We start from the raw sequence: 14779 nt of genomic DNA on the forward strand, positions 1-14779 counted from the left end.
TAAGCCGTGAATTTATATATTTATAAATCAAATTTGTGTTCCACTCAAAGATTTCGTACTCATAACGGTCCTTCTTATTGTCCTCCAAAATATTTTTCGCTGGGCCAATTGACAATATCCAAATAAACATAAATGATTGACGGGATCCACCAGAAATAATTGTTAAAAAGGGTGCATATCTACTGTACGGATTCACAGATTTGCAAAATTTACAGAACAAATCTATAATAATATTTCAATACACTCGTTTGTAAATAATATAAATATGTTGTGTTCTTACTTGTGAAATGCGGAAATCTTGTGAATCTAGGAAAAATACATTAATGAAAGTCGAACCTGTTTTCCATGGATTCGCCAGTAAGGTAGCTAGTGACCAAAGTATACAAAGGGTAGTCTGTGGAATCTTGATGTGCTAACTCACGACGCGTACCTATACAGATGTCCGAGAGTTAAAAGATCCACACAATTGTGAAATTTACGTTAATAATAATAGTAATAATAATATATATATTGTACTTTATAACGCAAATAGGCAAACAAACATGACATATCGGAATATTACCTATAAAGTCTTTAATAACGTATAAATATATAATTCAACACGTAAAGTAACTACCGGTAATTTTATACAGTGTTTTCCATTATCTTCGTTTATATGTATAACACCCTTCGCTGACGCAACTGCTCCCTACGACGTACCATCTCACTCCCGCTCGAGCCTCCTGCTGTGCTGCTGCCCTGATTCGGTTAGATAGCATCCTTGCATTTAATAGCCATCTAACGTAAGTTCGTTAGTATCTTCTGCACGTTAGTTTTTATCGTGTACGTACTCTGAAGTCCCAAAAGTAAATTCGTACCAAGAAATGCAAATACACTTCTCATCGATTTAGAAGAAAAGAAGTATATATGCAATTAATTTATGTGTGAATCCCTGAAATAAAACTGCACCGTTAAAAAAAATCTTTCACGATTTGCGTGTAAATATTGGGTTTTAAAATAGGTCCAACGAACCTGTTTTTAGTGAGGACGAAACAGCACGAATACTATATCTGAGTCACGCAGTGCGAATGTTGTGGAGCCGGATAGCAGCGTGGGTGTGCTTCCATAGGATGAGGGGCACAGCGACTCTATATTTGCACATAAACGATAAAAGTGCAAACACGGAACAAAGACATTCCCAAAAATGCTGGCCTTTTTTTGGAGGGGGGGATGATTGATTTGTTGATAGAGGCAAGCCTTTCTAAAATCCAAATGATGTTACAATTTCGCTAATTTGTGTTAATATTATGTTAGGTTAGATTGCAAACATTTATCCTCCTTCGTCTAAACAAGCCTTTGTCTATATTAAAACAATTGAATCTCGAAATATAGGAATGCAAAAGTTATGTATCATGCATCCCTGGAAAGTTTCTTCTTTATTTTGGTGTATCATACGTGCAGTTTTAATATACCGGTACGGATCCATAGATTGTAAAATGAACCTGAAAATGTGGGTAAGTCTTTAATTTGCCCATTTTATTTCGAGAACTGAACCCAACCAACCCCTGCGGGACTTCCAACCCGTTCCTACTCCTATTGCTATCCTTACTCCTACTACTACTTATACTATGGTTCCGTATATTAAAATTGCACGGTATCATATTTTATATTGGAAGGATATATCAGTATTTGAAAGGTGACTGCTTGTTGCATAAAATTGAAACAAAAGAATAAAAGGTTAACGAGGCATACATGCAGAAAAGGAACCACGTGCGCTATATTTTGCCTATTGTATTTATTTATAGGTTTTCCTTTTTTTTTTCAAGAAAACAACATTTTTATATTGTTTCAGTTTATGATGTGACCTCTTTTCATAAATGACAAAGGTCAAAACTAGTTTCTTTATAGGGTCAACTTTTGTGGTGAAATTTTGTTTAAAATATGTTTTCCCGAGATCAGCGTAGTAATTGCGTATTTTTGAAAGTTTCCCTCATGGGTCCCCCTTTTTTTCAATCAGTCTCTCGCAAATAATTCAAGAAAATAGCTTGTTGTTTGTAGTTTTGTTGTACAGTATGCGAGAATATACCAAAACCATTGCAACAAAGAAATTCCTCTGCATGTAAAAGATTACCAGCACTTCTGCTAAATTCCTCTTTCAAATTTAGGGGTATATCATCGTCAGACATATTTTCTCACCACTTTGGCGTAAGACAAGATGCGCATTGTTATCGCATAAGGACACCAAGAGAAAAGTAAGAAGCATTTGCGCATCATCTAGTAACTAAATTGCGATCAATGTAATTCAGAGTATAATTGAGGATTGCCAACTCCGTTTAGGTATGAGGACAAAACATTTAAAATACATTGTGTTCTGAGACAGGTTAATATGTAATCGCAGTCCCTGTATGGTCGCCCACTTGGTCATTACCACTCACAGTGTTAATATGTTATTTGAGTAATTAATTGTAGCTGAGATGAGTTCAGATTTTTGCTGAGCATGAAAGTATTAGTGCAAAACCATTTACAACTCTGCCTGAGTCCTATCGAAGAAAACCTCCGGGGGGATTTCTTAGCTCCGGGAGGGAACATTCAGTGTGGTAGGGGAAGAAACCCCTTTGACGGTTTAGGAGGAGATTGTCTGACAACTATGATATAAAGTGCGAAAAGTCATGTCTGACTCAAACCAATGTTTATGAAAGAGAAGGAAAATTGTATACTATTGTTTATTCGTAAGGTAGAAAAAATAACTGCTTCCAGATGAGAAAAATAACAGTTTAAATCGTAAAAAAAAAAAAAAAAAAAAAAAAAAACTGTGAAGAGGCATTTATTTTAGTAAAGTAAATTTATTTTAAAAATTTGATTAAATAGAAAAATTACATGTTTCTTTGCCCTTTTTATTTTAGTTTAATTTTCAGAAGAAATGGAATTTATCATTACTATATATGTCGATAGGACTGTTTGGTGTTGAGATTTGTTGATATTGATTTTGATGTTTTAAATATCAAAATTCAACATTACATTGCAAAACAAAAATACCATGAAAGTGGATGCCTTTTTATAAAATGTTTCAGTTCAGTAAAATTTACCGCATACCTGTGCTCGTTATACTTTTGTTCTTTCGTTTTTTAAGGTAGGTATGCGCTGGACTATAAAAAGAATAAGTGAGAATGTGCCGCATTAATCCATATACAAGTGCTCTCTAGATGCTCTGTAGTTAGCCTTCCCCTCCTACGCGAAAAACTGCTTCATTTCTGGTAAAAACCCGTGTCGTTCGTATCCAACATTAACCAGTAAGTCCATGTTTATAGTACTAAATTGTACCCTAAATACTAATACAATCAATCAACGAAGAAATACCGTAAGTTGCTAGAAAAAAATCCAGTGACATATAAATACCGAAAAGAAAGCCAAGACAGCAAATTAAGATATGCAACAACTACAACAAAATAAATTTAAGTATACATTGCTAGCGCTACATGTTTCTGAATGAAGAAGAAAAGCTGGAGAAAATAAGTAAATGTCTCTTTAAAATAGTACAGTAGATCTTGAAAATGTTATCCATTTTTAAGTGGAAAATTTGAATAAAATTGCTTTTCATACTTTATTTAAGAAATATAAAGTAGTCATGTAGAAGAGGATATATTAGTTTTGGCGTTTTCTGTCCTCATGCAATACTGACCATACGTTTAGAATTCGTAACTTTATTTAAAAAGAAAAGAGAAAAAACAAGAATGGTACTTCGATAAAATAGATATGTATAGCAAAAACGTAATCTTATCCAAGAAAGGTAATATAATCTTATAATATAGTCGAATGTAAAATTTAATATATATATATATATATTTTGCTTTAACAAGAGACAGAATAAGGGAAATCTAGAATATTGATCAGTATTTCGATATTTTGATTTGAGTACATCTGTATTTTGATATGATGAGTTGCAAAATTTCGAATATTTTAAAATACTGGTTTCAGTACCTTTTACGTGCCTAGTCTGACCCAAACCATTTCACCAGCTAACTCAATTTCACCTCAAGTTACACTTACCATTGGGTGATATCAATAAAAATAAGTAACTACTCCTGAGAAGCCCTGCTCGAGAATCGGAGTAATTACAGCTGGAGTAATCTCCTCCCTCAATTTCGTATCAATGAAACTAGCCACTACTCAGGTCTAGACTGCTCTACATTTATGAACGTTCACTCGCGTTTCCTCTGCGTGTACCAGTGAGTCATATCAATAAAAGAAGTAATTACTCATTTCTCCCACCCGTTGCGCAGTCATTTCGTTGTTTTTAACCTATGGCGTATTATCCTAAACACCATGGAACGGGCAAGTAGCAACGACAGCTTCAATAAAAGTGCATTTGTGGATGTTATAAAAAGAATTTCCAGTGGTACTTTGAAAGTCACAGTTACCAGAAAGTAAACGAAGGAAAGCCGAAGCTTTGAAGGCAATTACAGTGAAATGCAACGAAATATCGAATACATCTACGACAGAGAAACAAATCGAAAAGAGAATATTTAATATTCGAGCGAGAATAAAACAAAAAGAAAAAAGAAAGAGAAACGGGAAACAAGAACGTAACACTGAAACCACGGGAACAAACCTAATGGAGCTGATGGATGTTAATACACGACAAGCGCATATCACGCGTTGTCCAAGGTCTTTGTAGATTCTTTGGTTTAAGAACGAAATCAGACACTTGGCCCCTTTGTTTCCTTTTAATAAAAGTGCAGCCAGTCACACTATAAACCACGTCCATCTGATTGCGTTTTCCACATCATACGTGTCCCCTTTCGCCTCAACATAAACAAAATAGGGTCTTATGTATATACACTCTTCCAATCAACCTTGAGTTGAGTTGATTTTGAGTTTAACGTCCTTTTTAGTAGCAAGGCTGTATAAAACGGACCCACTGATTAACATGGAATCCGAACTACATGAGCTCCCGCCGGGAATCGAACGCGGGTCTCCCATGCCAAAGGTATGTACGCTAACCGCTTAGCCACGAAGGAGCTCTTCCTATTAGTGTATTCGTCTCCAAAATACTAGGTTTCTTTATTGCCACGTGTGTATAGGGAAGTGCTCCGATAGCACCCGGAAATGTATATTGTTCTTGCCACTCTGCCTTTGCTGTTTGCATATTACGCACACTTCCGGAAACAATCCAGTTTCAGATTTCGCACTAATCGCATCCATTACACTTGTAGTAGTGATAGACAGTACCTTGAACCACACCAGAATCCCCTGACATTCTGACCTGGAATCCCGGATCACTCACGTAACGCAAGAAAACCCGCATCTTTTCTTCATTACGTAGTGCACCACTCCGAATTTCGGTTGATTCTCCTAAAGAATGTTATGCTAACCACTTTACATTTTCTTTCATGAACCTATAATTTTTGTAATCTCCATTTGCAACATTTCTATGCAGTTTACAGGTTTCTCTACGTAGCAAAACAATCATATACTCTGCCATATTTCGCACGGAGTCACCTATTTAGCTTGCTCCACAAATTTGGAGAAGTTACTAGCATCACAGAGGAGTCTGATTTTTATTGATGTCAAATGCGGAGTAGTTACTCAGCTCGAGAATAGAGGTGTGGTTACTTCAAAAGGGCGGGGCTTCTCCGAGGTCAGCTGGGACGAGTAGTGCTCAGTTCTCTTTTTATTGATACCAGTTCGAGTAACTACTACAAAATTGGGAATAATGAGTAACTTCTCCGTTTTATTAATATCACCCATTGTCTTCTCCCAGCCTGCTCACAAATGTTGTTAAAAAAAAAATAATATTTTTCTTATTCCTTTCAGATTGGTTCGTTTTTCTGAAATATTGAGTGCTGAAGCTTTCAAAGGTCCAACGTAAACAGATTTTGTGTGAACGAAATGTCTTTTCATTATTTGAGCTTTGCGTGTAACAAAATTGAAATGAAAACAGAAAACGAGTCGTTAGAAGAATGTAAACAAAAACTATGTGCTAGTAATATTAATGACCTTAAATATCCTCTTATAACTGTGGAATGTAAGGAGGGCGAAAGTGCAACAGGAGATAAAATCGCTACAATAAGTAATGAGGATGAAAGAATATCAGATTTGAAACTAACTTCGAAAGCAATATGTTTGGACAAGCCTTTATCAACAGCTGATGTACTTGTAAATACCAAACGTTTTCGCAGTAACATCAAGTCAAATTCCTCCGATTTTACTCACAACACGGAACAGTTAAACAGTCGTGAGTTTGCCACTGTTGAAGATAAGGATGTTGAAATGAATGATAATTTAAAAGCAGGTGCCAATGCTCAGAACCTGAGGTACGTTTAAATGCGTTTATCAGATTTATATTTTCTGTAATTATATCTTTTCAACACTTCACAAGGAGGATGTTGAAGTGAATGATAATTTAAAAGCAGGTCCAATGCTCAGGACCTGAGGTACGTTTAAATGCGTTTATTTTATCAGATTTATATTTTCTGTAATTATATCTTTTCAACACTTCCAATATTTCGTTAAATATATATATATATATATATATATATATATATATATATATATAAAATTATATATAGTATATATTTGTTTACCTTAAACTGAGTTAATAGAATCGCAAACTTTTAAATACAAAATAAATGCAACCTAATACATAACTTTGTAAGAGGTGAGGCTATTCGGCGGTATCCAATCGTAACGATAAATTCCCATTAACCTCCCCCTTGCACCAAGCCTTGATTGCTAGGGTTAAATATTAAAACGTTTCTGAGTAATGTCAATAGCAATTCTTGTTCAAAATAGGTGCTCGTAAGTAAAACGATCACTCAGTAACACTTTAAACAACATATAAACTCCTGTCAAGTTTCAAGAGCACTGAATATGATTCTTGTGAAACACGAAGTACAAGAGGAAGTGTGATTGCTTTGTGGGCAGAAAATTCAGTGCCGGTAATATATTTCTTATTATAGGGAACAGTACCTCGCTGGCATATTTTTAACTTTCCCCTCTTACTCAAAATATCTTTATGATGTACAATCTCGTTCTTCTATATTCATTTATTATTTTATACACAGAACTGATACTGTAAAATGATTTTATACGCAGAACCCTAGTAAATAAAAATCCCAAATACGGATGACACGAATAAATTATCAGGTTTTAAGTTGTTACGAAACCCTTTTACTTATTGTGATTTTTGAATATTAATGTATGTCGTATCATGAATAATTTCTACTAGACCAACCAGAAATTCAGTTTTCATAAATAGTTTATTTTAATATATAGCTTAATTAGCTTCATAGATGATGGAGGGTTTCATCATGTTACCTTTAGATAAAAGCAAAGCTTATGGATAATAGGGCTTTTCTTGCTACTTTTGTGTGACATTTGCCGCCAAAAGATTTTTTTCTCTTAAAGAACCCTCTCGTTTGATAGAGTGATCGCCTCCTGAATGGAGGACTGTGGATTATCTCAAATCCCGACGAGTGGGCATTAACACCATTTCCTTGGGTTTCTCGGAGTTTTCCCGCTTCCCTCATCTCCGTAGCCTGGGAGCATAATCGTGGTACGTTAAACTTAAAAATGAGCACGTTACAAATAAGTTGATCAAATCTGCTCCAGTAAAGAGAATCTAAGAGGATTGAAATTCCATTAGAATCGATAGGATTAGAAAGAAAAGAAAGTTTTGAATCATTAACTCAGGGGCGTCATTTAGCGAGGGCAGGAGGGGGCAATTGCCCCCCCCCCAAGAGTTTGAGGAATACATAAACTTTAATCGATTGTCTACTAATATAGTAGTGAAAAACGTGAAAATCTTATATCAATGGTGCTCTCGCCCCCCCCCCCCGAAGCGAAGTCTGAAATGACGCCCCTGCATTAACTATTCTGCGGCTTCCATTTTTCCAAACAAATACATTGCTTTGATACTTCGTTTTACGTAGGTTAAGACAGCAATACTTGGTCTATAACGAAATATCATTAAGTCATAAATTTACGCTGTTTTGCTTCGTGTTTAATGACAATTCGTTACATCATCATTTAATTGTAATCGTCATGTAGTTGTTTAATGAAATGGGGAACTATCGCTATCAGGCTAATGTGTGCTGTGGTTCGTTTATTAAATAATTAAGTACCGTATTAAATTCTTTGAATGATTGGCAGTAAGAAATTGATTAACTTAAATTTCAGATATTTAAGTGAGGAAATGAGGTGTATTTTAAAGAGGGTTTCCTGGATGTCTGTTCCTTGAGAGACAGTTATGCCGTTATTTACCACAAGTAGATTAATGGCATAATTAGAGAATTTGCATTATGCATAATTGAAAATCATAAAAAATATATCGAGCTTATGTATAGACATTTTTCGTGACAAGGCTTACAATTCACAAGAGTTCCTGAGATCTATGCCTAGTGTGGGAAATAAAACAGAAGACTTTTGATAGAAAGTGAAAAAAAAAGAAACAAGAAGAATAAAAATATCCAAGACTTGAAATACAGTGCCTGGCTCGTGTAGGAAATATCTTCCTTATTTTAGCATCACTAGAACTTCGCTTCAGGCAGTTTTGTCTCTCTTGCGTTTAGGCTAGTTATAACCGATATTCAACCTTGCTTACATCATAGTGGTGTGATCTAGTGTTACTGTGGAGGAACGGGACATTTGTGTGATTAACTATAGGAAGTCACACTCTGATTAAAAACAAAATAGCAGCGTACTTGATGTTTTCTTCCTTTCACCACGTAAAATTCAAACATTTATTACGTTTAACTAAATAAAACACACGTAAGAAATGTTAATATATATATATGTACCTTTTCAGCAAGTGTTGCTTGGACTTCGACCAGAATAGGTGACGGTAAAATGACAGTGGTTGCGATGGCCGATAGGTCATAGTAGTTGATAAGTCATAAAGGGTGGTTCGTTGTAGAAAGTGTCGAGTGCAACACGGGTAAAGATTTTATTGACCCACACCGTCTCGGATACACGTATCACCTAAATAATCCAGAGCCCTCCATGGCATATAAGCTTAGGTATTTTCAAAGAAGCACATTGACAAACATACTGTTCCATAGTTATTTAAGTATATTGTGAATATAAATTCAAATTAATAATTTAGTTGACTAAATTTCTGTCTTCGTTCATAGCTTCGTTTGAATACTCGTTACTTAATTCATATTACAACCTGAGTTGCGAATTTTTGGTTGTTCTTTAATGTTAAATATGAAATATGTCTGACAATTCTTTGGTATTTTCTTTGTTGCTGACTGGTATTAAAATGTTAGAGTTCAATAGTAAAACAATACTAACCTCACACGTACCAGGCGTGATAAGTAATATATATTGTTAATTTTCTCATCAATGTTTCAGGTGCAAATCTCAACCTTCTATTATTAGGATGTTTTAAGCTAATCTCTAGAGATGTTGGCTATTTACATTTTATAGATGGCATTTCGGTGGGTTTATTAATAGCTAATTGAATGTGTAAAACGTCTGAATTTAACATATTACTAACCGTATACATTCCAGCCGTGATGCGTAATTACAGCTAAGAGTAGATAGTAAACTTCACGACTGGAACACATACGGTTAGGTATCATTAAGTATTCTGCCTCTTGGCAGTCCTGGGACGGAGATATATTATTTTTATTTTAGGTTTCTCCCTGGAAGTTTTCCTTCCATGTTTCTCGATTCTCAGCCTTCTCTTTTAGTTCCCAATATTCTCTTCTATTTTTTAAATCATCGATCGGTTGTATTATTGTTCTTCGTATTCCTTTCTTTTTGTTCATCTCTCTTTGGAGGTATGAAGAAGATACTTTCTTCCCAACATGTATACGATTCAGTTGGCTTTCCTGCGAAGGATGCTGGGTAATTGGGCTAATTTAGAACGTGTTCTATACCTTCAATAAGGTGTTATTTTTACTAACTGCAGAAATTGTTTAGGATTAAAAATTATACTTTTTGTACAACTTCGCATACAAGACTCACACATTACACAGAAATGCAATAAATTGTTCTGTATATTGGCTCTGTATTGTATATTTCTGTGAACCTCAACTCTAATAATATATTTACACTGAATAATTATGGGTTTTTAAATGTTCCTTTGTGAATATGAATTCTAACGATTAAAGGTTTTAAAAATGTTTTATACGAATTATCTTCCACTATTCTAGATTTCTTCTCGTTCATTTCATTCTTTTTAGCCCTATGCCAAATATTTTAACTTAATCAAATTCTCTATATAAAAAGTAATAGTAAAAGAAAAAAGTATGGAACATTTGTTGCATAATCGCGCTTGGAAATAAAACTAAACCATTCGAGAACGTAAAAGCAGTTAATATAGTCATTTGTTTCATGTGGATCAGATTCTGGAATAATTGTTATCTTGTTTAATTATATTACAGATACATGAAAAAATGCAATGATTCCGGATTCAGGGTACCCTCTTTCTGTTTGACACTAGTGGATTAAAGCTTAATGTGATAGCGATAAGTGGCCTGAGCATCCGAAACGCTGAGGGATAGGTTTCGTGAGCGTCGGGAACGCTGACGTCTCAACAATTGATAGGGATAAAAAAAAACATCGGCGCTGTATAAAGCCGGCGCTTTTACCCGGCTTGTTAGTATTTGTGGAGCTGTTGAGTTCCCACTAAGAAGGGAATTAGATTTTGGGATTGTTCGGAAACGAGCCTCGAACCAGGCCTGGGTCATTAGATTTCACAGCTTGTCGACCTTAGAATCGAGTTATTTGCCAATTCTCAGAACTTCGTCTATTCTGACCGGGAATCGATACAAGGCTGTGTCAGAGATTGCATTCCTTTTCAGTGGCTGAATTGTAGATATTTTCTACCTCTATAATTTTGGTCTTGGAGAAACAGAAAGAAGACTTGGGGAAAGTTTCTATGTTTATTCTTTGAACAGAATATGACTCCTGCATTTAAAGTTTGAACAATTATATTACATATTCGTTGAGTAAATTTTACATATATTTTATCGCGCCAATCAGTAGCCATGTCCCTCTTGAGTTGGCATTTCTTTCTGCACGCTTCCCAAGTGGGAAGTATAACGTTTTTCCTTAGACCGTTTTCAATCAGTTCTTTGTCTTACACTTGATTCAAACTCTGTAACGAAATTACAATATGCAGGTAACTCTGCCTATGACTAGTATATAGTACTGTCACCATAGCAAATTTCAGGCTGCTACTCTTTGAGATGTGTGATACGGCAATGTAGTATCTGTTTCGTAACAGGGAAATAAGAGCTTCATTAAAACTAAGAAAATAAAAATCCAAAAATTCAGGTTTAAGCATTGGCGGTGTGATTAAGCAGTCATCTTTATGCAACTTACTGTAAATTCGTATCGTAATTCTAGACTGCAATGTGATTGAAACTCCCATAGAGCAGTAGGAAAGAACAAGCTTACCGACAAATACCATCACCGTCTCTGTGTACTGCTCTCGTTTCCGTAGGTGCATTACCATACAGTCTGTTCCCCAGGCTGGGCAAAGGGCTCATCAAGGCCATGGCGGACCGAGGGGGAAAATCCAATATCATTGCGATATTCTGATAGATTTTTCGATTCCGCTGCCTGACAAAGTTACCGCGAGTGCTTGATCATCATCGTTTCGTCTCCGAAGTGAACATCAGACTCATACGTCCAATACTATTCCAGCGAGTTCTCGGCAATCGCTTTTATCCAGAGTTTTTATTCCAGTAGGGTTCTCTACATTACGACGCGATTCCAGGTGGATTTCGCGATTCTGCATTGACAATTTCCTGTTTTACTTCTACACCTTCGCAAACCCCATGGTATTTGTCTGGGTTTCCGGAAGTGTCTGCGTAACGTGATGCAGTTCCTTCTGCTTGGTTTTCCGTGAAGAAGCACCTATGATCTTGCTTTGTTCTTTGTTCTTGTTTTTTTAAGTTAGCTAATTAAAAATTAACTACTTAAATTGAGATCCATAGATAATTTCTTCAGACTAGAAACTCGCACAATAAGAGCGCCATTCCTCTTTTTCCTTTACTACACTCTTAATTACCTCTTTTTTTTCATTACCTTTTCGCTCAGCAGATGGGGGAAAGATTGTCTTCTTGCCTATTAGCTAGATACGCTAATTGCGTATTGGCTAATTAAAATATAGTACATTGTACATATTTCACACCTAACAAATGAGATTATATACTAACACATATAGTAAACTGAAAGAAACCGTCCCGAATCTTTAGAAACAATCAGCGTGCCTAACAATGATTGGAATAGAGTTTAGCGTCCTGTTGAGCAGCGAGGCTATATGAGACATGGACTTACAGTCTAACGTGGTATCTGAACTACATAACCTGCCACCAGAAATCGAACGCGAGTGTTCCACGCCAATGGCGTGTACACTATCTACGGAGGAGCTCGTAAGCCAAAGTAAAATAACGAGGATGAACGTGTTCAGTATATCTATTCTTCAGATGAATCAGATAAATATAAGTGATTTGTTTTGGAAGTGCGAACAAATTACTTTTGTTTACTTCTTTCTTTCAGTTTTATCTTCAGCCTTCAAGTATAATTTTCGTCCATACCAAACAGTGCTTGTATGCGTTATTATAGTGTCGTAAGTATGTGTAAATATCATTTCGAAAAGTAAATTCATTCAGTTCTAAAACTTTTTTCGTATTGTCTGGTTCTCTAGCTTGTTATTCCTCCCATTGTCATATTTCGTTTTCGACATTAAGAAAAATTAAAACATCATGCTACCCACAGAGAAATAAATGTAATCACTTAATTTATACTACTATGCGACCTACTGGTTTCCGTGGATAAGATTCGTACAAAAAATTGACAGGATTGCTATAACTTGTAATTTTCTGTTTCTTTTTTGGATATCAGAACACATCGTTGTTAAGGAAGTTAATTGCTATTTACGTCATGAAAGTGGTAGCAAGTTACGTTGTTTATAGCTCTATAGTATACTCATATATGGTGTATCTGGTGAAAATTTCGTTGTATACATTTTCCTTTCAATTTGCTCTAACAAGTCTATTAATAAATTAGAAAACGTACTTAATTATCTGAAATCCCTATGCCTATAACTATCTAATAATTTCCGTGCATGAGTAATGAACATTTCCTTTGCTGTGATTGGTTATGGATGAATTTACTATTTATATGTGTTTAAGAATAACATATTAGTTCTGTATTTCCGGCATATACAAAAAAAAATTGTTTTTGACATATACACGTGTCAGTTGTACTGCTGTTTATTTTGTGATAACTGTGTACCGAATATAAAACGATATATATATATATATATTCATACATTTGTAATGGAATGGATTTCTCATATGTTCTTGTATGCGAATACCAATTTCCGGAATAAATCACTTTCAAATATGCAAAAGTTTTCCCTGAGTTTTTCAATGTTCTTAATTAGGACAGTTTGATGCATTCTTTTGTTAAGTAAACATATATGATGTGTACGGACGAATCGTCCTAGCTTATTTTTGACTCCTTGTTTAATTTCAGACTCGTTCCTATTTCTCTGTCTTACTAGTGGTATTTTAACTAAAGGCAATGTGAATTTCATCTTTAGGGTGGTCCATACATTCTCGGACGTAAATTTTGGGCAAATTTAAGGTAAAGTGGCACGTCTTATTTAGATATACCTCAGATTGTTTAGCATTATTCGTTACTGGAAAGATCGACAAAAATTTCCGCTTGTAAATACATAAACTATGCCACATCTTATGACATGACTTTTTTTTTCAGAGTTCGGGGTCAAAAGTCACCATGTAACTAGTTAAAGCTTCCTGTCTTGTCAATAAGACAAAGTGTTTTTGTGCTAATTTCCGCTTCATATATCGTGTATTAAAACATCATGACACATGTGTTTTATGATTAATTGATTACTTTTGCTTATGCAAAAACGAGGTTTTGAACGATATGCTCTGCTGTTTCCGTTTCTCCGAACCGCGTTGAAACTTACACAATTAGCGTGTACATTTGTGAATGTTTCTTGAGAAACTGCTATTCAACTTACTGGATACGTGAGGGGTGCAATACACTTGTGCGACTGTATAGACACACCCTTTTCATCAGTAAATTAGCACGAACTCATAGATTACACCACTATTCTATACCGGGAGGATGGCGAAATAATGATAATACTAAGAAAATACTCATAATACACGTGGTACATCGTCGCAGAAATAACCGAGGAAAATTTCCTAACTTTTGGAGAGGGATAAAATTTCCTTCCCAAGCCATCCCCTGAAATCACTAATTCACACAACTCAGAAAATATAAAATATCGAATCCAATATCGCACTCGAGCTGAGGAATTGCTCTTTTCTTTCCAAGGTTGTGCCCACCAGGTAGTGAATCAGGGACTGGTAGTACGTGTTAATCCCTCTTCCTTAAAAAAAAAAACCCTCCTTTATTAAACAAAGTTACAGCACGTTTTAAAGTTCGTTGTACGAAACGAAAAATCTTTTCATATTTCAACGTGTACAATATTGTATATATATATATATATATATATATATATATATATATGTGTGTGTGTGTGTGTGTGTGTGTGTGTATGATACACTGTGCCTTGAAAAGTGCGTAATCGTATAGGCTTTTTATGTTCAAATACTGCGCTTGGTCGTACATCTTACTATTAGTAAAAAACTGAATTATCTTTTATTTTTATTTGCAAAACGAGACAACTGAATAGAACGACCAAAGTGACATGATTAGCATAAACATGTGGCAATTTCATACATGACCTTAACATATTAAAACTAATCTGATGTTTGGTGCCACCCTGTTTTAGAACGGAACA

At 35.2% G+C, this 14779-nt stretch overlaps 1 protein-coding gene across 9 annotated transcripts in view; it reads left to right on the forward strand.

Annotated features, from left to right (window-relative positions):
- LOC145684153 (uncharacterized) overlaps positions 1-14779 on the forward strand; it is a 33127-nt gene that overhangs the window by 180 nt on the left and 18168 nt on the right. For 3 of the 9 annotated variants that reach the window (XM_081756109.1, XM_081756107.1, XM_081756106.1), the window contains exon 2: positions 5794-6293. In XM_081756109.1, coding sequence (XP_081612235.1) covers positions 5869-6293 — 425 coding nt within the window. In that variant the 5' untranslated portion in view covers positions 5794-5868. The other 6 variants (XM_081756114.1, XM_081756111.1, XM_081756110.1 and 3 more) reach the window with 6 other exon arrangements.

Source organism: Thermobia domestica, chromosome 4, assembly GCF_964235325.1.
Source record: "Thermobia domestica chromosome 4, izTheDome1.hap1.1, whole genome shotgun sequence".
Classification (NCBI taxonomy): domain Eukaryota; kingdom Metazoa; phylum Arthropoda; class Insecta; order Zygentoma; family Lepismatidae; genus Thermobia; species Thermobia domestica.